The sequence below is a fragment of the Meles meles genome, chromosome 10, assembly GCF_922984935.1.
Source record: "Meles meles chromosome 10, mMelMel3.1 paternal haplotype, whole genome shotgun sequence".
NCBI classification, from domain to species: domain Eukaryota; kingdom Metazoa; phylum Chordata; class Mammalia; order Carnivora; family Mustelidae; genus Meles; species Meles meles.
The window spans coordinates 87,570,446-87,594,494 of NC_060075.1; the positions used below are offsets into that span (position 1 = coordinate 87,570,446).

Consider the following 24,049-nt stretch of genomic DNA (forward strand, 5'->3'; position numbering starts at 1 on the left):
AGACTTACAACAAGAGATAAGATGTTACAAGTCACGTGGTGGGTGGGGGAGGGCATGAGATAAAATTTAAAAAATTTTAAATTTAATTTAAAAATTAAAAATTTTATTTTAGTTTAAAATGTAAAATTTTTAATTTTTAAAAACCATGATAAACTGGCTTGAGTTTATGAAGGTTCAGGAGTCCCTAAATTGGGGAAACAGAATGTGAACAAATTCAAGAATTGTGGAACTACCTACTTATTCTAACTGTCCCTGGCGGGCCTTAAAGGGACTTCACAATTTTCTGCTTGCCCAGGGCATCTCCAGATCTGTAGGCCTAGGGATATGCACTTTGGTAGATATAAGCCAAGACTAACTTTTTTTTTTCTCTCTCCTACAGATTGGTTTCATCTCTTTCTTCCCCTGGCACCTCAATTTCATTTTACTTCCATGAGTAGCAGCAATTTGCTTAGAATTTAGACATTGGATTGTGGCAGGACATCTGGGCTCTCAGCTTGAGGGTGCCAGGTTTTTGTAATTATTTTACCAGTTGCCTGTAGTTTGACATTGACTTTGTCTTTATGTTTTATTGAAAACACTATACTAAATATGCTGAGTAAGAACCATGGGCTAAGAAAAGAGCCCAGCATGCTGTCCCCAACCCAGTCACGAAGAACAGACATAGACAAATCTGACTCCATGCTCCAATATGAATCATAACCAGCTAGACATGTGGTCTAAAATACCCCTTTATCGCAATTATGCATTTAAAGCTCAAGAAGGTATCAAACCCTTTTGAACTTGTATTCACAGCCATGAAGTTGGCTGGGGAAAATAACTTCCTGTTGTTTAACCTCCTTTGCATAAATTCCCATTTTTTAAATCTATCTAATCTACTTTCCTTTACTTTTGAAGGCTAGCCTCTTAGTGTTAGTGTTCCAAGACCTAGCCAGTAAGCCCAAATTCATCCTGTGAAGAACCCTTAAGTTGAGGAAGTTCGTGGTGGCCCCTTTAGTTTTTGTTTTTCACACTGAAGAGCGTTCACTATTTTAGTTTTATTTACACAGTATCTCCTTGTTGATTTTATTTTTCCTTCCTCTTTTCTCTTATGTCTTTCTTGAGGTACAGAGATCAGAAGAGTAGGCCATATTCCAGATGGGGACCAAATGAGACCCATTCAAATCAAGGATGCTTTTGGTTAGATTTTCAGTACTTGAATTTTAAATTGAACTATGTCCATCATTTTGTGTATTCCAATACCAAGATGCATTTTGTGTACTAAAGGGTACACATGGAAAGTACAGACTGTGAATCCTAGACCCTTACCTGTATAGTTACTGTCACTCTGGAGACCATCAATGCCTAGGTAAATAGTCTTTCCCAAAGTTTATTTCCCCATGCATTTCAGTTTTGAAGTTCATCTGCACCTCTCCTTGCCCCCTTTTTTTATGCTCACTTGTAAGATCTTTCTAGAACTTATCTGCATTGATTTGGCATGTTGAACATTTTAAAGTGTATCAAATAATATCAGAAATCTATCTGCTCCTGGAGGGGCATACAATCAGACTTCTTTACCCAGAGCAATGATCTTTAACTTTTTTTCTCTTTCCAATTTCTAAATTAGTTTCCCTTCTCTGATAAATCCTTGACCACATTTTACAAACTTTTGGAATGGAAATTTATCTAACTAAGGCTGTTGGAAGTTTAAATAAATTATGACCAACTGTTCCTAATTTGGTCAATTTGTTTCTCCCTGAGAGAACGAAAGTGGATTAGACAGTTATGATTATATCCTAACTTAACTTCCTCTTCTCTGTATATTATGCCAAATGTTCAAGAACTCATACCTGAGTCTTTATAACTTTTTCCATAAAGACTAAGGAAGTGGTTTACTGGGCTTATCTATCGTCTTCTACTAATAGATGATCATGTTTTTTGCACTATTACACTGTGTTCCTCTAACCTTCTCTGGATTCCTTTATTGGTGTCCAAATTTAATGCAGGTGCAGGATTTAAAAAGATTTGCTTGTGGCTGGCATTTCCTCAATTGCCACTTCCCTCTTCTTCCTTCATAATAGGAGCCTATCTTCTTCGCGAGGTGAACAGTCACCCAGAATAAAGACGGTATGTTCCAGACTCCCTTGCATCTAGATGTGTTTCCATGACTGAATTCTGGTTAACGGAATGTGAATGGAAATAGAGGCAACTGGTAGGAAGTGTCCTTGAAGAGAGTGAGCACGCCCCTCCCGCCCATCCTCCCTTCTGCAGGAGGGAATGTGGAGGAGCTGGAGTTGCCCTTTTGGACCATGAGATATAGAGGTCATGTGTCGAACGTGGCAAAAGTAATAGGTGGAAGGAACCTGGGTCTCTGATGCTTGTGGAGCCACTGTAGCAGTCCTGGGTTACTTTCTTCTGGATTTAATTTATGTAAGAGAGAAAAAAAAAACCCTTTTGTTTAAGTTACTTGGAGTTTTCTGCCATCCACAACAACTTCTTAATGGATACATTAAGTTTAAATGAACATTTATAAGATTCTTTCATTGTTTTTGCTTTACCTACTTTTTAGCCTGCACCTGGTTTGCCATGCACTGAGGGATTATCTATGTTTTGTCTTCCTTTCTGGTGCTTTTAATTATTGTATGTTTCTTGGTTGGGCTATTTTCATCCCTCCTTTCCCCTCTGCTCTGCTCTCTCCTTTCCTCCAAACTTCTTCTTTCTCTCTTACCCTCTTCTCTCTTCTCCTTCTTCCACTTTAATTAATAAATAAGCTATTTTACTTTTTAAAACCTTTTTTTAACTTTTATCATTGGTCACATTGATTGCTTTTTGCCCTTTGAGAATATATATATTTTAAATGACTCATACATTGTGTTTATTAAACCCATTGTGAGGGTTTTCAAATAAATACTTAAAAAATAGACTCTGTGCTTCTTAAAGATATTTACATTTTATTCTGTTTATTTCCAAGTCCTCAATTCTCTAAAAAGAAGTGAACACTATATAAATGAATGAATGAATATATTGTTTTCCTGTTTCTATTTTCCCGAATGTCACTGAAATTAATTACCATATATTCATTAATTCACATGAGTTTTTGCCCTGGGTCTATTCATGACTGGCATTGTGATGACATATTTTATCTTATTCTAGAATTAAAAAATTAGTTGTTCTTAAAATAAAAACCCAAACCAGCTGCTCACTCAGCTCAGAAGCCTTTTCTTTATGGCAGTCTCAGAAGCATCTCTACCAATGGGTATGGTTCCGGTTTGCCCACAGTCCCCACGACGAAAGCTGGCAGACCTCATCAAGCCTCTTTGCTCGACATACTCATTATTAAAGATAAAACAGAATACAAACCCAGGTTTACTGTATTGATCATAGAAAATTTCCATCAACAGGTTCCAGGTAATGCCCCCATTGACAGAATATTCCAGGAGAACACCTTGGTTACGGTTGTTCGGTGTAATCAGGCATCCGTACATGAAGTAAAATTGGATAAACTCAGCATTAGTGAGGTTCAGATCCACAGTGACTAGCAGTCGACTGCAACCCTAAGGGAGAAAAGCAGAATCCAACAAAAACAGTGATAAAGAATCGTAAATGCAGGTTAAAGGTTTTCTCTGGCTTCCATCATTTTGTATTTCTTTTGTTATACAAGTCTCATGGTATTGTAATACTGATGTTTGCATCGTCCCTCCCTTATCCAAGATCCCAGCCTGGCCTCTAGCACACGGCAGGTACTCAGCAAATATCTGCTAAACTTTGAAATTTCATTATTAGAACTTACTTACAAAGGATGATGTATTCTAAGGAGATTCTCTTTTTTTTTTATAAGCAAACTGAGAGCTGAAATTAAAGTAACTATTCTGTTTTGTTAAACTATTTCCAGTTACTCACAGGCATTTTTAGATTTTTTAAAAGGTAATAACTATTAATAAAATAGCATGTTGAGATAACTATTTTAATATGAAATTTTAAAATGACTACCTCTAAAGATTTCATACAATTTAATTGTTAATTACAGATAATAGTTATACTGATTTTTATTTAAACTTTCATAGCTGATTTTAGTGTCATCTATATTAATTTATTAGTGTAGATAGGCCAATATTTCTTAGTTGAACACATGCAGAAAACTAGGCCTCTTGGAGTTCTGCCTACACTAGGAAGAGTATTGTAAACGTGCATTTTTAGTGTTAAGGATTATAGAAATCTTGTATTGTTACTGTCAGCTAAAACACTGAATATAAATAATACACTTTATTTACAAAAGCAAATTCCAAGCTAGGGAATGTTAGGAAAATAAAGGCCAGACAATGAATTTGTAATTTTTGAAAACAAAATTGCTTATGAAGGGTACTTATTGATGATACTGAAGAAATTCTATTTTTAAACACTTTATCTTCAGCAGCAATTAGAAGGACCATAAAATTTCTCAAAGAAAATTTTTTCTTTTTTTTTTAAGGTTTTATTTATTTATGAGAAAGAGAGAGAGAAGCAGAAGGAAAGGGAGAAGCAGACACCCCGCTGAGCAGAGAGCTCGACATGGGGCTCAGTCTCAGGACTCTGGGATCATGACCTGAGCTGAAGGAAGACGCTTAACTGACTGAGTCACCTAGGAGCCCCATCAAAGAAATTTTCTAACATTGCTGTTGTCATTTGCAAAATAATTTGCTATAAATAAAAATGTCTAGCCATTACTGACAGTTATTCTTTCTTTGATAATTTATAGAAAGAATTAACTGCGGGCGCCTGGGTGGCTCAGTGGGTTAAGCCTCTGCCTTCAGCTCGGGTCGTGATGTCAGGGTCCTGGGATTGAGCCCCACATCGGGCTCTCTGCTCAGCAGGAAGCCTGCTTCCCCCTCTCTGTCTCTGCCTGCCTCTCTGCCTATTTGTGATCTCTCTTTGTCAAACAAATAAATAAAATCTTTAAAAAAAAAAAAGGAAGAATTAACTGTTGTTAATAGATTCAGGAAACACCGAAGCTCATTTTCCCAATTCCTGGCTCCTTAAATCCCAAATCTATTGCAAGCTCAAGAGTTTTCAATTAGAGCATCATCCGGATGGAAGACCCTCGCACGTTGTGCAAGCACTCTCTCCCAGGATGAAAAGTCACTTGTCCTTTTTAATGTGTGCTTACATATGCCTTGTGCCGACACTACCTTGCATAATTAAATGGTCTTGACTGAGTTGCAATGGGAAACATGTTGGAAATAATTAGTATTTTCTGATTTGTGTAACGTTTCAAGTTCACATCAGGGTTGGGCGTTTAGCGTGTCTAATTCTGCATCTTGATTTGCCAATTAAGCTTTAAAAGAGACTCAACTCTTTTGGGGGAACCTCAGCGGATGTAGAAACAAATGACCAGTAGCCAAATGCTCACCCCACTGAAGTGGAGAGCCATTCCTGAAGCCACAGCGCCGCACACGGTACTGAGTTTCCCTCCGTTCACAGTCAACCAATTCTGGCTGGATGGAGCCCTGTTGAAGTTGTCTTTGAGTTGGGTTGGAAGGGAAATTTCGGGCTCATCACAGTACAGGCCACCCCACTGCTCGTCACAGCTGGGTATGGAGAAAAGAAAGGAAAAGTCAACATTAAACAAAACCTCCACGACTGTGTTCTCAAACTAGTGAAGACAGCTGCTATTCCTAGTCTGGGATGATGAAACCTTACTTATCTTCACAGAGCTTTCCAGAGTTCATCTGCTTTTCTGAACAGTGTTTTAGGTTAGAAATAATCTGTGAATTAACTGTCTTTAGGCATTCCTAAAATTGTGACTTGGGCTTACAGGGAAAGAAGCAACTTCAGAGGATTTACTAGAGCCCTGTCTCTACATGACACAGCTCTAGCAAGCCGATAAGAAATTGTGGCTGCCAATAAATTTTTAAATTTATTTAAATGCAAGTTAAATGCAAATAAATTTTTAAAGAGGCTTTGGGTCAATTAGGAATCCAAGATGCCATGTTCCAAAAGGTGGTGGGTACTTTGGGTAGCATCTGCCATCTTTGACCAAAGGACTGACCTTCGTGTTCAGTGTGGGAAGAAATGTGAACGTAGGACAGAGGCTCTGGGGTCTCAGAGGTCATTCTGGATACAGGCTAGAATCATTATCCAAAAGAAAGACCTCCCAGACATGTGGAGATTAGCGGAGAATGGGGTATGAACTATCAGCATCTTCATTCATACTACCCTAACAAACAGCAAAATCTTTGAAAATAAAGCACAAAGGCCTGTGGTGTATAAGACATGCACGCGCGCACAAACACACACACACGCACACACTTTATTTAGATCCTTCCAAAGACGCTAAGGCTTGAGAAGTAAAATACTAGGTCTATCCATTAACGTCAAATTGAGCAGGCATTTAAAAACCTTCTTATGCAAACCACAGGGAATACCAATTCAACCACAAGTAATGCGGATCTATTACATACATTCAGGCCTAAGTGAGAAAAATACTTATGACATACTATTTTTGGTCAGAATATACTGAACTCCTGAACCTCTTCCAATATCCTTTTCTGGGGTATCATAGAAACCCAGAAGGAAATAAAATACAGTTGATGCTAATTCACCTTTTGCTTGACAAAATAGCTATTGTTCAGTTCCTAATCTCTGAGCAAGAAGGAAGATACCATATCCATAAGTTCTACAGTTATCAGATTTCAAGAAACCATACAACTGACGGCAGCTTTGGAGTGAATACAGATCCAGTTTCGGAAAAATCTCCCAGCAGGAACCAGAGTCAGGAGCTTCCTATGGAAGGAGAAAAACCCAATGGACTTACACACAGCTTCTGTGGATGCACCTTCCGTGGCCACTGCACATATCTATACAGCCGTCCCCGATATAGACGTTATCTATGGCCCATGTCTGCTGCTTGTCAAAAGGGGCTGGTTGATGCCAACGGAAACGAGTGGCTTGGGACCTTTAAAAAGAACAAGAGAATTATAATGAAGGATGTGGTGGAAAAGAAAATGTAGTCTGGTATATTTGAACAAGTGTACAGATAGCTGCAATGAAAATGAGGGTACGTCTCTAACTCATGTTATGAGAAAAGCATTCGTTATTGTAATTGCCTAGGCAAAACTCTGACTAACCACACTAGACCAAACTGAACTGTAATAGCTTGAGAATATATTACCTTCACAGATAGTAGTTAAGAATCTTTCCCAGACTTGTAAAAACAGACGAAAACAGAAACTCATGCTAATCCTAACCAGTAGCCTCAGGGAAACGGCGAGTCCTGAATTTTGGGTGGGCACCATTGTGGAATGACACCAGGGCCGCTGCTAAGTTTTATTTGCAAATTAGGGAAAGATGCCTGTCCCTGAGCCACCCCAGCTGCTCTGCATTTGACTTGGAAAGCTTGACTTCAACTCCTATGTGCTCCTGGGCATACTAGCCCACCTCTGATAGCATTCATGAGGAATTCTCACAATGGAAGTCTTAAGAAGACAGTAAGAGTGTAAAATCAGAGGGATCAATGAAACTGTAGATAACTGGATGGAGAAAAAACAGGGTAATGTGGCCAGACTTATTTTAAATTAATTCAAATGTAATATAAATAAAATCAAAACAGAGATTCTCCCATTCCAAAAGCAGAAAAGTATTTGCTCCTTTGCACAGGTTTGGGAAGTGTCTTGTTCAGAAACACAAATAAACTTATGTTTTCAGAGACACTAGATGGCAGTAAGTCCAAACAGTGCTCAAGGCTCAAAGGATGGTAAACATTCAGAAGCCCGTAGACAAAATAATTAGAAAAAACAAAGTTTTATTTTACGGATTTTTGAAGATTTTATTTTTTTAAGTTATCTCCACACCTAACATGGGGCTAGAACTCATGACCCCGAGATCAAGAGTCTTATGCTCCACTGACTGAGCCAGTCGGTCACCCCTCTTTCATGGATTATGAGACTGTTAATCACTTGACTGAGAGATACTTGTTTTGAGCAGGACAAAGACCAAACAACAGCAAGGGTTGTGTATTTTCTAATTGAAAACATATGCATTAAGTTTAGAAACTAGAAAAGAAACAGACCAGAACTAAAATCTCTATTCTGAAAATACATAGTTCTGTTTGATATTTGCTTACTGAGCATCTATGCACTGATTTCTCCATAATACTTCTTGCTCCTCGCTCCCATAGTCTACCTAACATCCTCCCCTCACTTCCTGTGGCATTTAACTTCAACCCCAAACCCCTCCTTGGACCCATCCTCCATCCCTCCATCCTGGCTACTCAGTCTGGAGCACCGCTCCTTCTCCAAGTTCGCAGAGCTCACAACACTCTTTCCCATCTTCTGCCTACATTTCCTTCCTCTCTCTGCCTGGTTACCCCTTCTGTGTCCCTCAAGTCTCAGAGGCAGTCTTAGGTCCTCAGAGAAATTTTCTTTTGGGTCCCTTTAAAAAATCACATTTATTCCAGAGCAAACCATTCTTTTCCTTTTATAGTATTTATCATAATTGTATATTTATTTGCAAAAGTATTTCTTAAATGTCTGCCTCCTCCTCAGAAGAGCAAGTTACAAGGGAACAGTGTTAATCCCCTTTTTCCAACATTATACCCTCATTGCACAATCCCTAGCACTTAGTAGGTGCTCTATAGGTGCAAGCAGTTAAGGGGCACCTGGGTGGCTCTGTCAGTTGGGCATCTGACTCTTGGTTTTGGTTCAGGTCATGATCTTGGGGTTGTGAAATCCAGTTCCATGTTAGGGCTCTATGCTCAGTTCAGAGTCTGTGTGAGATTCCTTCCCTCTCTTTCTCTCTCCCCCTGTGCTCCTACCACTGCTAGAATGCATGCACTTTCTCTCTCAAATAAATAATTAAGATCTTAAAAAAAAAAGTTGCAGGGAGTTGGTATCAAGGGGCCACCATTCTCACAGTTAGCAGTTGGAAGAGGCTCCTCTGAGGCTGTGCTGTGCTGTTCAGTTAATTTTTTTTAAAAGATTTATTTATTTTAGAGGGAGAACATGCAGGGCTGAGCAGAGTGGGCAGTGGGGAAAGGGGAGGGCCAGAGCGTGAGGGAGAGGGACAAGCAGATTCTGTTTGATGAAGCTGACTCAGGGCTCGATCTCATGACCCTGAGACCATGACCTGAGTCAAAATCAAGAGTCAGACACTTAACCAACTGAGCCACCCAGGCACTCCTGTTCAGTTACTTCTTAATGATGAAATTCATTAATAGTTATGCCTGTTTACATGCAGCAACATTTTATAAATAACATAGTAGAATATCATATCTCCATAGCACATGGTTACTTGGATTCTAATAACAAGTCAATACTTATATTCTTTATCTTTCAGACTATAAATTTCTGAAGGGCAGGAAACATCTCTATCCCTTCAGGAAATATTGTTCTGTATCTCCAGTTCTTATAAAGGGTAGGCAGGTAATCTTTGTTCCCCTAATGTTTTAGATACTCCATCAAAGCCTTCATGACTTTTTATTCAAAGTGTTTATTTTGGTATAGTTTCCTCTCTTGGATTATTCTTCTTGTTTATCATTTTTATTGTTGGTGACACCTATAGATGGGACTTCATAAACATTTTTTGAAAGAACAGTAAGTTGACAGCAATAAAGATGGCCTGGAATAATCAAGTAAGAGATATCTTCTGGGAAAACTGGACAGCTATATGTAGAAGAATGAAACTCGACCATTCTCTTACACCATATACAAAGATAAATTCGAAATGGATAAAAGACCTCAACGTGAGACAGGAATCCATCAGAATCCTAGAGGAAAACATAGGCAGTAACCTCTTTGATATCAGCCACAGCAACTTCTTTCAAGATATGTCTCCAAAGGCATGGAAACAAAAGTGAAAATGAACTTTTGGGACTTCATCAAGATCAAAAGCTTCTGCACAGCAAAAGAAATAGTCAACAAAACAAAAAGGCAACCCACAGAATGGGAGAAGATATTTGCAAATGACAGTACAGACAAAAGGTTGATATCCAGGATCTATAAAGAACTCCTCAAACTCAACACACACAAAACTGATAGTCATATCAAAAAATGGGCAGAAGATATGAACAGACACTTCTCCAATGAAGACATACAAATGGCTATCAGACCCATGAAAAAATGCTCATCATCACTAGCCATCAGGGAGATTCAAATTAAAACCACATTGAGATACCACCTTACACCAGTTAGAATGGCCAAATTAGCAAGACAGGAAACAATGTGTGTTGGAGAGGTGGTGGAGAAAGGGGAACCCTCTTACACTGTTGGTGGGAATGCAAGTTGGTGCAGCCATTCTGGAGAACAGTGTGGAGATTCCTCAAGAAATTAAAAATAGAGCTCCCCTATGACCCTGCAATTGCACTGCTGGGTATTTACCCCAAAGATACAGATGTAGTAAAAAGAAGAGCCATCTGTACCCCAATGTTTATTGCAGCAATGGCCACGGTCGCCAAACTGTGGCAAGAACCAAGATGCCCTTCAACGGATGAATGGATAAGGAAGATGTGGTCCATATACACGATGGAGTATTACGCCTCCATCAGAAAGGATGAATACCCAACTTTTGTAGCAACATGGATGGGACTGGAGGAGATTATGCTGAGCAAAATAAGTCAAGCAGAGAGAGTCAAGTATCATATGGTTTCACTTATTTGGGGAGCATAACAAAGAATATGGAGGACATGGGGAGAAGGAGAGGAGAAAGGAGTTGAGGGAAATTGGAAGGGGAGATGAACCATGAGAGACTATGGACTCTGAAAAACAACCTGAGGGTTTTGAAGGGGTAGGGGGTGGGAGGTTGGGGAACCAGGTGGTGGGTAATAGAGAGGGCACGTATTGCATGGAGCACTGGCTGTGGTGCAAAAACAATGAATACCGTTACGCTGAAAATAAATAAATAAAAAAAAAATTAACAACAACAAAAAGAGATGTCTTCAGGGCAGGTGGGCAGGAACCGGGGGTCAGTGCTGGAGGGGGCAGTGATCTGATGGCTGTCAATGCGAGAGAAGAACTCCCAGCAGTTGAGAGGTGGTGTGAACTGCCTAGTAGGGGGCGGCTTTCTGAATGTTGGTTGTGTTGAATCACAGTCTGGGCAGCCACTTAACAGAGAGATTGTAGAGAAGATTTAAGAGCCAGACGCATTGTTGGTGTTGATAGCTTTTATGGGGACTTCCAACCATGACATGTTCAGTTTGTACAACTCTGTGGCATTCCACAGAAAAGGAAACAGTGGGAGACCATGTGTAGAATGTACTAAAACCAGAGTTGGCCACCAAGAGCATAGATATTTAGGGATGCTAATCTGTACTCTGGCACTAGTCAGTCCTGTGTCCGCAGTGAATAATTTCACATAAGTAATGAGGGGTTTAACTTAGAGGACTTCTAGGGCCCTGTCTCAAATGTGATTTTATATTCTTGGGAACAACTGCACCTAGTAATTGTGTATCCATAAAACAGGGGTAAATATACTATCCAATATTATTTTATAGGAAAAGGAGACACTTTCACTAAGGGGATGAATTGGAATACAAGTTGAAAAATGAAGGTCTGAAAGTTGAATTTCTGGGACCTCTTAGTCCCAACCTTGTCACAACTTCACTATATAAAGGGGCTAAATCGTTTATGTTTATGTGCTGACACTTCCCCATCCCCATCTGTAAAACTAAGAAAACGCTACTTCCCACCTCACAAGGGTGTTGTGAAAATTAATTAGCTTGTGTTTACCAAGACCTGTGAGTGTCTTGGTGAAGTCCCTTGGCTGGTGTCATCATTTATCCTGAAGCTTCCTTATAATGACGGCCACCACCAGCTGCTGCTTCTTGGAGTTTGGGGAAAGTGGCCCCAGAGCATATTTCTCCTTTTCCATATCCTTGAAATGTCTCCCTTTGCTTCTTTTCTGAATTTATATCATTTCCTCTCCATCAACTGCACATAGTAAGTGCTCCATAAGTGTTGTTTAATAATTGAACATCCATTGCTATGAAGTTAAAAAATGTTACCCTCACTAGTATGGCTTCCATCTCTGCTCTCTCAGGGAATTTTTCCCCACATTGCCTTCACACCTTTTAATAGGTTTCTAAACACATTTCTGAGTCTTTGTATCTGCTCTTTTTTCCAGGACTACTCTTTCTACCTATAAAGTCCTCTTGTCATCATCATCATCATCAGGAAAAAAAGCCCTGCGAACCATATAGAATTAAAAAAAAACCTTTTCACTCTTCCTTAATGCTTCCTTGACTCTCAGAAATACATAAAATATTTAGGACTAGTAAATATAGCCACTCCTCTTACTCTCAACGAAAAAGTTGAAGCTCAGCGCCCTGTCACAGGGCTGTAAGTCACACTCATGAAACTGAGAGAAGGCAAGAATCTCTTGGTTCGTTACTACAATGTATTCTCAATGAGTAAATTCAAAACCACCTCAAGCTGTACAAAAATCATCCTATCGCTACCACGACCTCTAAATATGAGCAGTTGTTTAGCTACAGAAGGCCGTGTATATTGTTGCTGTGTGTACACCCAAGTCTGTCTGTTCTTTCAGCAAGTTAATGTCCTAGCTGAAGCCCTTGGCCCTCTGTATTTAGTTAAAGGCTCTACAATGCCCCAAGGCAGCCAAGGTCCTGCCTTTATCCTGGAAAACAATTTCCTCCACGAGCCTATTTTTCTGGGTTAGGCAAAAGTAGGGAATACTCCAAGGGAGATCTATAAATGGCCGATAAGTGTGTGTTCAACATCATTAGTCATTAGAGAAATACAAATCAAAACCAAAATTAGATACAACTTCCTACCCACTATAAAAAAAGACAGCAATAACAAGTGTTGGCAAGGATGTGGAGCCTTCATACACTGCCAGTGGGAATGCAAACTGGTGTGGCTGCTGGGGAGAACATGTTTTTGTTTCTCAAAATGTTGAACATGGAGTCACCATATGACCCAGCAATCCCACTGGAAGGCGTACACGGGGGAAGAAGTAGAGATCAGTGCACCTGAACAGAGTGGACCCATGGGTGACACCCATGACATCCAGATAAGAGCTAGAGAAAAAGTAGGCTCCAGAGAGGAGGCCTGAAATTTGGGACCAGGAATGTGAATGAATTACTTATGGCAAGGGGCTTTTATTAAAGGGATGGGTCATCTGCCAGGGGATCCCTCGTCGGGGAGATCCTCATGAAGAAGACACTGAACTATGAACAAAAGAAGGAGGCTGAATTTTGGGGTGGAAATGAGAGGATGACTCTTAGAAACTTCTCTGTACAACTGACTCATTTCACAGGTGGAAGGACGGCCACTCAAGGAGGGGGCCTTGATAGCTTCTTAGTTGGGCACTGGCTCTAGAACTATTATCTCCTGCTGGAGCTGATGTGTTACTGAGAACCCTAGTTGTCTTGAATAGCAGGTAAAGGCTGTAAGACCGCTGATTTGGAAGCGAGCTGGGAGTTCTTAATTTAGGCATTCCAGACCTTTTGGTAGAAAATTCCTTCGGTGATTATAATTAACACTAGGAATTTGTAGGACACTAAATGACTGTAACATTTTGGGATTTTTAGGTAACATTAATCTGCCCATGGAAGAATATTTACTTATTTACTGTCATCTAGTCTTCCCTTTTTCTAAATTTATTACAAAACGCTGGGGTCTGAATACTGGAATGAGAGGAGAAAGTGTCTGGACCACAGGTTATGACCCCAAACAAATGTGATTAAGGTAAGGTATCCTTTTAAGGTGACCTAGATCCTACACGATACCTCCCTGGAACTCTGGTAGAAAGCACATAACAGAGTTAGCAACAGAAGAATTTAAACAAGCCACCCCACATGGGCTTTCTTCCTTCCTTCATAGAGAACAAATGGAGAACTTTGGTACAATCCTGGTTCAGCCACTGACTGTATGTCTATGGGGAAAGTAATATAACTTCTCTGTGTCTTAGTCCTCATCTGAAAAGGTTAACATGGAGACCTCAAAGTTAAAAAGAACTTAAGAGACATATCAACCAATTATATTGATTTATATCCTGACTTGAAAAAAGTGATAAAATGTTTAATGAGACAAACAGGGACATCTGAACACTGAATACTAAGTAAATATTGAGTAAGAAAATATTGAATAAGAAACTCATTTATTTTTAGGTGGGATATTGATATCATAATTATATTTTTTTAAAGTCCTCTTTTAGAGCTACATACTACAATATTTGCAGTTGAAATGATCTGTTTGGGAACTGCTTCAAAATAGAGGTTCCAGAGTGAGTGGTGCTATTGAAGAGACAAGATTGGTCATAAATTAATAACAGTTGAAGCTAGGTGATGATTATATTGAAATATAGTTTGTTATTTTCTTAAATTTTATAATTTTAAATAGATAAATGTGAGCCAAAAATAATCTGTGGTCCATTGAAATGCAAGAGTAAAATTTTGATTTGATTACAAAGAAAGGAAAATGGTTATCCTTATTTTAGTAAAATAAGGAATTATTATTTTTGCTGATAATTATAATTAGTAATGATAATTAAGAAAACTACAGTGTTCTGAGTAGGCCTACTGAGAGAATCAAATACACTGGACTATCCTTCCAATAAAAGGAATTTCCTATAATTTTTAAAATGCCTTCTCAATGGAGAATGACTTATATTTAATTATTAAAGCAATCTTAAGAATCCATACATAGCAATATGTACAAAGCACAGCCAAATCTCAAATTTTCTAACAAAACTTTGGCAACAAGGTTGACAACTGAGAAAGCTTAGTTGGAATGCAGAATTTCTGTAAGTAGTTTTATTCTCCATTGTAGTGGAAATGGAAATAGGTTTTATTTATCTTCACATAATGTGAAAGTATTAATATATTCAGTATGTGAAAGTCCATAGTACCATGGTTTACACCAGACAAAATTATTTTATGTTCTGTTGTCCTGAAAGCCCAACACGAATTTGGTAAAGCAATAGCAATGGTATTCACAGTATCAAAATGATGCATGAGAAAATGGATATGGAAGAGAAGTCCACGGCTTCCTTGACTTGACTGAAAAATTTTTAACAAGATGTTCAGTAATATGAATGCTTTCAAAAAGTCTTTTAAAAGATAACTGGAAAATTGGAAGTAACAATGTTGATAAATAGTACTGAGGCAAGTTTTAAGAATCTCTCCTTTAAAAAATGAACTTGTAATTCCTTGGAATATTTCTCCATGACAAACCCAATAAATACTATACGTAGTCATTTGGTTTTCTTAGCATAAGATCCTTTCTTTGCCTATAGTTGGGATTATCATGGAAGAATATCCTCCCTCCCTAAATCTGTTTACCTAAAAAGAGGTCAACCCAACCCTATTCCATTATCCCAAACCTTCCACAGTCTTTTTGCTATTTCTGGTGCTTATCACTTCTTGTAAACTGCAAACGTTAAGCAGTGTCCATGCTGTGGCTAAAACCACCTGGCCTCCAAAGTGTAGTAGTTAATCTTTAAATACAGTGGTACCAGCCAGGTCATTAGGGCTGGTAGGAGGGAATGGATCATCTTCAAACTGTGACTTAAAATAGCCAAGTCACACCTGAGCCTTCCAGTGGCAGCACTTCCCTCCCCACCACCTTTCTCAGTGGATTTGAGTTACCTGCCCTCCCAATAACCCACCCTGGTTCTCAGGTGACATTTCAAGAACCCATGCTACTTGAGCCACCTGTTAATTTTAGATCTGAGATTAGTGAGTAGGAGGAGGCCCATTCAGATTACAGGCTGTGAAATTGATTTTAGCATCTCTGCATTTTTTTCAGCATCTCTCAAGATATCTTGCCTTCTTCCCTCCTGTTTCTTCCAGGACCATATCTCCTAGGTAAGCAATAAAAATGTAGGACTAATATAGTGGTTAAGCCCATGGGCTCTGGGACCAGACAAGCTGTATTTGTTTTCAGTATCTTTTGAAGGTCACTGACTATCTCCTTGCTGAAAAATCTAGCAAATTTATTGTGAAACTTTTTTCTTTTTTAGTCCCAGCAGCATACGTCACAGGTGGTGACTTCTTCCTCCATGATACTCTATTCTCGCTTGCTTACAGATGCTGTGCTCTTGTGATTCTTCCTCTGCCTCCCTAACTGTATCTTCACGGTCTCTTTAATAACCATTTCCACTCCTTCTGCTATTCAATTTACAGATCCTCTTTTCTTTTTAAATGCTCTCCTGTGGAGGGCTGACAGTTTTACAGCACTGCCCATCACCTCTGTGCTCCTGCCTCCAAAGCTGATCACCTTTCCCTGGGCTCCGACCTTCCCATCTCTGTCAGATGGATGCCTTCATTTGTATTTCCAGCCATCACATTGAATTCAGCTTCATTTGGTTAAGTTTGTCACACTGTCCCTCCTGGAGTCAACTGTAGCTTTCTCCCCGCTCTCTCGGGCTTCAAACTCCAGAGTCATCTCTTGATGTGTGCAGTGGAGAAGCAGCTAGTGAGTTCTATCAGTTCTTTCCTTGAAATGTCCTGTAATATCCATCTCATCCCCTTCTTGTTAGCTGTAGCCCAGAGCCTTGTTACTTCACGTAAGTCATGATCACAACACCTTTGCCACCTTCTCTTAAGTAAGAGAATTGTTTTCCTTGGAAGAACATTCTCCATTTCAAAACCCACCACAGTTCATTTTTCCATCAAGTCTAAACTCCTCTGCTTTGCTTCAGGGCTTGTAAGTTCAGCCAACTCCACGAACAAACAACTTGCCACAGCTTCCAGGTATGAGCCCCCTGCCTTCATCAGCAACTCCTGGGCGCTTGCCAGGCCCTTATGACCTGTTCACATTGTTTCCCTAATTTAGAATGTCCTTCTCCTTACCCACCTAATTCCTAGCCATCCTTTGAGGCTAGTGCCCATCTTTTCCACAAACCCCCCTCTAACTCTGGCATTCAACACCATCGCCCGTCTCTCAGTATCTATGGCATTCCTAGCCCATTCCTCATTGAAGCTCTCAATTACATATGGCACATTTTATTTTTAAGCTGTTAATTGTTCCCCAATCAGATGGTAACCTGCTCCAGGGCAGGAACTCAAGACAGTGTCTGACCATTACCAGTGGCCTCTCTTGCTAAGCGAGTTTAGGAAGATTTCTTAGTCTGACTGAAGATAAAGTCTGATAATCCCAAGTGTGATCATGTTGTCAACGTATAAATGTAAAGATGATCTACATAATATAAATGTTCACAATGTCCCAAGCTCGTCCTTGCACATTTGTTCGAGTTTTTATATGGCAAAAAGTCTCTTCACTTTTCACATGAGGACCCTGCAGCTTTGGGACATGGAATGACTTGCTTAAAAGCTCACAGGGCTGAAAAGCCGGAATGTCCACTAAACCACAATGCTTTCCATTCATATTTTAAATTTCCAGTAAGATCTAACTGAACCAGTATAAATGGGAATGATAGAGACGAGGATTCTAGCCCCCTCAGCTTATTTAGGTAGAAACGTCTGGAGCAGAGTGTGATGTGTCTTGTGTTCAGTCTCAGTGCTCCCTGCCCAGTGAAATGCACAAGCATCCATTCAGTTCAACTCAGAAACCAGAGTCGTCTTTGGCCCTGGCCTCACCTTCTTATGTCCACTTCACCATGAAACTCAATTTTGCTTCCATTTCTCTTGAATTTCTCTACTTCCCTTCATGTCTCTAGCACCTTAGTCCAAGCTACCAGCGCTCTCGGCCTCTTCAAGAGTCTCCTTCCAGGAACTCTTATCTTCCCCAATTTGTCTTCCAATTAGAATAAGCTTTTCTGCTGCAAATCTGAGCAGCAACAGTGTACCCCTATACGCAAGCACTTTAGTAGGTTTTTAAGCACCTATATGACATATCCTCAAATTATTTAAAAATTTTTTTTCAAGATTTTATTTATTTGAGAGAGAGCACAGAGGGAGAGGAAGAGAGCACAGAGAGAGAGAGAGAGAGAAAGAGAGAGAGAGAGAGAGAGAGAAAGAGATATATATAGAGAGAAGCACATGCCTCACTGAGCAGAGAGAGCAGAATGGGCAGAGCATGATGATGTGGGGCTCAATCCCAGGACCCTGAGATCATGACCTGAGCTGAAGGCAGACACTTAACTGACTGAGCCACCCAGGCATCCTGGACATACCCCCAAATCTTCAGTATGACGTGCAATACTCTTCATGGTCTGAATCTATCTTACTCCACTTTCTTTCCAGGTCTGATCCATTCTTTCAGTATCTCAGATATGCCCGCTACCTCCTATCATAGGCTGTCTTCCTTGTCTGGAACACTGCTCTTCACTTATGCTTTCCTCCAAAGGGTGTCCCTTGACTTTGCTGATCAAGGCAAATCTCTCTAGGATACGTAATCTCTCCGCATCATGCAACTGTCCCCCATCACCTACCGCAGTTGAATTTTTTATTTACTTCTGCGATTACTGGTGATTTCTGGTTCCTATCTCTCTCTCCCACTGCACGTAAAGTTTGTTGAGGCAGGGATAAGTTCAGCCCCTCATACAGGCCTAGCACATAAATGTTCCAAAAACATTCATTTAATGGATGACTAAATGAAGGAAGAATCTCTATTGTTGACTACTGGCCATTTTAGACTGGGTAAGGGTTTGATGTCAGTTTGTGGATAACCAACAAACATCTACAACTACATCATGCACGGTGCAAGAGTCTCAGTTGACTCTTACTACCGCTCTGCCAACAATACTGGGATCCTAGCCTTGTCGTTTACCATAACTGAGTGACTGGACAAATCTACCATCGGCACATTGTATCACATCACGGTCACTCCTCACCCCTACTTAGCACAAAGTTTCAAGTCTTCAGCCTTGTGTTTGTTTACAGCAAAGAGCTACAAACTGAAATTCTCAATTCTGTCCGAGTGGACCATGCAAGCACAGATGTCTCAATACTTTGCCGATGTTGAGGCTGTAAGTTCAGTTCAAAACACAGAAATGCCATATTGAAAAAGTAATAGGATACTACGAGCACATATAGTTGAGACACACTAACTTGTGTTTGAGACAAAGTGCTCTGAGCCTCGCACATTGTCCTAATGATCTCTGGCATATGGCAGAGCACAGTAAGAGGTGGTTCTGGCTTGGGCTCTAGGCATGTGCATTTCTTTCAGAATTATCCAGAGGGCCTTACTGTAAGACAGTAAGGCCAATGTACAACAAGGGCTTTGAGGGTAGCACGATAAGCAAACTGCATATTTTCAATATGATAACAAGAAGAAATGGATGCTCACCAGATTTTTCAAATGTCATTCGAAAGGGTCAAAATTCTTATGGGTATGTGCAAAAGACAATTAAAAGACAGATTAAAAGATGAGGAATAATTACCTTTCTTGAGTAGAAGACTTAAGGGTATAATGACTAGCTAGAATAAATCTTAGAATGTCATTTATTTGCAAAATGCTACCAAGTAGCTGGGTAATAATTCACAGAATTCATAAAGCCTTAGAAGACTACTGCCTTAATAGAGTTTTTTTTCTATTTTACTTATTAAGATCGCCTTAATAATTCATGCATGGCAATACCTTTAACGAGCAACAAAATCTCACGTATCTCATTTAAACTTGGCAACTCTACTGACAGCTAATATAGTCTTGTACCTCTGAGCCAGCAATTGTAGAGGAGCCCTTGGCTGTTAGTAACCACAACCAGTCCATTTATGATAATCCCAAGAAAAGTTATGTCCTAGATGAACAGTTGAATTTTATGATCATTTGCTAGGAAGATTTATTCATTCTTCCTTTGTGGGAAGCCCGAACTGTACCTTCTATTCCACAGAAGTTTTGCTTCTCTCTTAATGGGAACAAATGATTACCATTTTACATTTTTTTTTGGAAGGAATGAGAATTCCTATCAAAATTTTAAAGCTTCCCTATGATTAGTACCTACTTAGTGCAAAGAGAGGGTCGTTAGCCCTATCCCTTAGGCACGGTGAAGTCTCTGTTTTACTCAAATAAAGCATATACCAGGCAGTTTTATGAAGATGCCATCATTTCTTCGAGGCACCATGCATGATGTAGTCATCATTGTTTTCCATAGAAAAAGAATGCTCCAGGCAATAATTCTCAAGATACTCTTAAAAACACAATTTCAAAAGCAGACAATAATTCTAATATACATTTATTTGCTCTATCTATTTGATTTGACACTACTCACTGTTGTCTCTACAGTAGTCAGACTGAACAGAAAGTAGACTCCGTTTAAATCTATTCTGTATTCAATGTGACTGTTTTAAATTTAAGTGAATCAAGTTGGCAATTCTCACTGATTCAGCCACTATTTTCTTGGATATGTCATTTTTTTTCAAAATATGTTAAGTAAAAGTCAGTATAGGCCTGGCTTTAGGCACCCTGTTTTTTTAATTTCTCCTTCTTTCTTTCATTTCCCCCCCCCCCCCGCTTTTTTTCTCAGCATAGCACATTCCCTCCCCAGGTGAGCTCTATGCCCAATGTGGGGCTTGAACTCATGACCCCAAGATCTAGAGTCACATGTTCCACTGATTGAGACAGCCAGGCACCCCCTATTTTGCTTATTTTTTTTTTTTTTAAAGTAAACTCTGTGCCTAATGTGAGGCTCAAACTCACAACCCTGAGATCAAGAGTCACATGCTCTACAGACTGAGGCAGCCAGGTGCCCCTGTTTTGGTTAGTAATTCATGCCTGGCAATACCATCAACAAGTAACATTCATTCAAACTTGTCTTAAAATCCAATATGTCAAATAATACCAAATGGGGTTCACTACATGCAGAAGCACCCATACCTGGTATAAGGAGGAAGAGGTAGAGTGATTCTGGTCCATTTGTTGAACGTGTCTGACACCAGGATCCGCTGCAGGTGATAGCGGCTGCACTCCACACTGGTAGGTAGACAGTCCCTTACCAATGGGTGCCATGATAATCCAAGATCTACTGAGTATTCCAATTCAATCGCTGGAACAGAAAACGTTATTCTGCATAGAAATACATGTACGTAGACCCAGGAACCATAATTACTTATGTTTTCTTATGTTTTAATTCAAATGTCAATTTGATTTTCCTCCGTATTTATGTTTCCTATTTTGAAATATTTCTTGGTTTTATTTTTCCTTCTGTATAAGGCTAGTGATTAATTTTTACTTTCCAGATTAAAATCATTTTTCTTTTAAGGGGCCAGGATCAAGTGAAACATAAAGTAAAATTTCCTGAATCACTCTGTATAATGAGAAACTTTCAGAACAATCATAATAAACCGTTGTTCATATGTAGGTGAGCAATAGTAATGGTAGTTATATATATACTTACTGTGTGTGTGTATATATATATATATAGTATATACTTATATTGTATATAAATAGTTATGGTATATTATGAAATTATAAAATTATATGTATATATACTATAATAACTATGTCTGTTTATTTCATGGTCAACTTGCAAGTACAAACATAGTAACCATACTTTTTAATGATTATTTTTATATAGCTTAAAAAATTGATCAACTTTCTCAAAATTTGACCATTTCACAGAGTCCTGACTAACAATGCCAATTTTGCTCCTGCTGTAGGTACAACTTCTTGGAAACAGCAAAACCTCTAGTGCTCACATATCCTACTCTACGGTATGAGGGAAGGTACTGGGGAATCAGAGAGGTATAAGGAGGTAACCAAGCAAGCAGTCAGGCTGTGGGTCTACGAAAAGCAGTTTCTTTCTGTTTTGTCTGAAAAATCCAACTCAGAACCTATGTTTTGTATTCCTCTTGATTTCCTGCTTCAGTCTCTATCAAAACTGCTCGAGCCCCTACTTCTGTCTTGAAATTGCTTCCTCTAAGGTCATGATTCTCAAACTTGGCTGCACACTGAGATCACCTGGGTACCTTCAGAAACCACGAATGCCAGGATCCCAGCCCCAGGGACTGTGATTTCACTCTCCTGGGGCACAGCCAAGGTGTCAGGAGCCATGCAGCTTCCCAGGTGATTCTCACGCACAGCCGGCGTGGGACCCCTCACTGCAGCACGGTCCCTAGCAACCCTTCCTAGTGAAATACAGTGGTCCAGCTCAGTCTTCATTGTTTTTGTCCTTCCTACAGTGGTGGACATTATTGATTATTCCTTGATTCTTGAAACTTTCTTTTCTTTTGGAGGACATTATTCTGGATCTCCTGTCTTACTTTCCCTCTGACTCCCGTACTAACGAGCCCAGTTATGGGCATTCTTCCAAACTCCATTTCTGGCCTTCTATTCTCTGTGTATACTCCTCGGGCTTCAACTATTATCCCTGTGCCCAGAACTGCCAATTTTATGTCTCCAATTAATTTCCTTCATTCAATAAATGTTTACTCAGCCTGGCATCGCATCGGATGTTGGCATATTGTAATGCACAGTTTAGACAAAGTTCCTGCTTTCTATATTGTAAATCCTCTTCAGTCAAGGGAACCCCCACTTAAAGCTACTTGCACCCAAACTAAAGATAAACTCACCATTTCCCCCCATAAATAAACATCTCTTCTTAAGTACCCAAGTCTTTCAATGGCCATACCTTTGGCACGAGTTTTCCGGGTTCAAAATTCAGAAATTATTTTAGAAATTTACTCTTCTCTCTTCATTCAAACTGGCACTGGTTTTGACACTTTTCTGCTTCTTTCCTTTGTGCTTGCATTGTCTCATATCAATTTTATCCATTCCAGTTTTCTTCCTGCCACACAGCGAGGACCGTATCACCTCCTACAGAGGTGACCACTGAGGTTCTTTATTGGGATTCTTCTCTCAGCTCCTGGGCTAATCTCCCTAAAACAGACCACGTGACTCGCCTGCCCTTGTCCCCTTTTATTCATGTCCTTGTCAAGCACAGATTCTTGTATGTGCCTTTCAAGGCTCTTCTTCCTTAGCTGCCAACTCTGCTTATCTACTTTCCTCTTTGATTGTATCATTCACTTCAACCTTTCTCAAGAGGATGCACCAGCCTGAAGTAGAAAATACAGAGGACTGGACTTATGAGGGCAGAGCTTCAGTCCTGGTGCTGCTGCACTCCTACTGGGTCATATCTTACCTCCCTGGGCTCTCATCGCCTTCCCTCCAAGCTACGGAGGAAACAGGTATCTAAGACCCTGACGTCCTTTTCTATTTTCAAAAGCAGCACTCTTCTCTCCTCCACTAGATGCAAATATTGCCTGTTCAGGCTGGTCTGCTCATGGTTTTTCCTATGGATGAGGAGGACCCCATCTCTGCTTCTTTGCTTATGCTGCAAGCTTGGGATGTCCTTTCTTCTTTATCCACCCTTCAAATGCATCCCAATCATCAATGCCCACTTGAGACGAAGCTTCTTTGTGAAATCTTCCCCAGATCCTTGGATTGGCAATTCATTGGTCATCTCACTCTCCTTTGAGCTTTCAGTACATTCTGCTGCACTACCAATGCATACAGCGCTTGACTTCATCATCTACCAGACTCTAACTTTCTGACATACCCCTCAGCTATACCTGTTGAAGACAGATGTTTACCTTATCCTTATTCAAGTTCCACCCCTGTTGATGAATTTAGTGCTGACTGATTGAATCTGAGGTGGAAAGAGCACTTCTGGGATTCCCCCTAAGATATGTCCCTTAAGTTCAAACTAAGGAAAATATGAAAAATCTGGATTTTGAAAGACCTTGGAAGTAACCAAATTTGTCAGATATTGGTCCCCTGGAATCTAAAACAGAAAATAGTCCTTGTGGACATTCTAGTCTGGCTCTTCTGGAGGAAGAATGATACTTCCAGGAAGAAGTCTGGATCTCCTGGAGGTAAAAGACCAGAAGACCCCCAGAATCCGGACAGGCTTGCAAGTTACAGTGAAGGGCTCAAGTATGCAGTGATGTCAGTCTTTATACCTCCTAAGATAGGTGTGTCTGTGTGTGTGTGTGCACCCACGTGCAAGGTATATGTGAGTATGAATGAGTGCATTTGCACAATCTAGAGGATGCAAACTGGCCGCAATGAGGGTGGCCTAGAATATGCTATGACCCAGAATGGCAAAAAGTGTAAGGCAAAATGGGGACAGCAAAATTTCATGATTCCTGGGGTGACGGAAAGAAGACAGCAGCTGAACTAATCTAAAGCCCCATGAATTAAAACACATGTATATACCAATTCACGTATAAATCCTATTGCTG

At 39.9% G+C, this 24,049-nt stretch overlaps 1 protein-coding gene across 2 annotated transcripts in view; it reads right to left on the reverse strand.

Moving 5' to 3' along the window:
• The window catches only part of RELN (reelin), a 510,603-nt gene that overhangs the window by 40,713 nt on the left and 445,841 nt on the right, over positions 1-24,049 (reverse strand). For both annotated transcript variants that reach the window (XM_046020402.1, XM_046020401.1), the window contains exons 46-49: positions 20,685-20,853; positions 6,767-6,907; positions 5,363-5,540; positions 3,337-3,530 (exon numbers count right to left, since the gene is read on the reverse strand). In XM_046020402.1, coding sequence (XP_045876358.1) covers positions 3,337-3,530; positions 5,363-5,540; positions 6,767-6,907; positions 20,685-20,853 — 682 coding nt within the window. The remainder of the gene's footprint in view (positions 1-3,336; positions 3,531-5,362; positions 5,541-6,766; positions 6,908-20,684; positions 20,854-24,049) is intronic.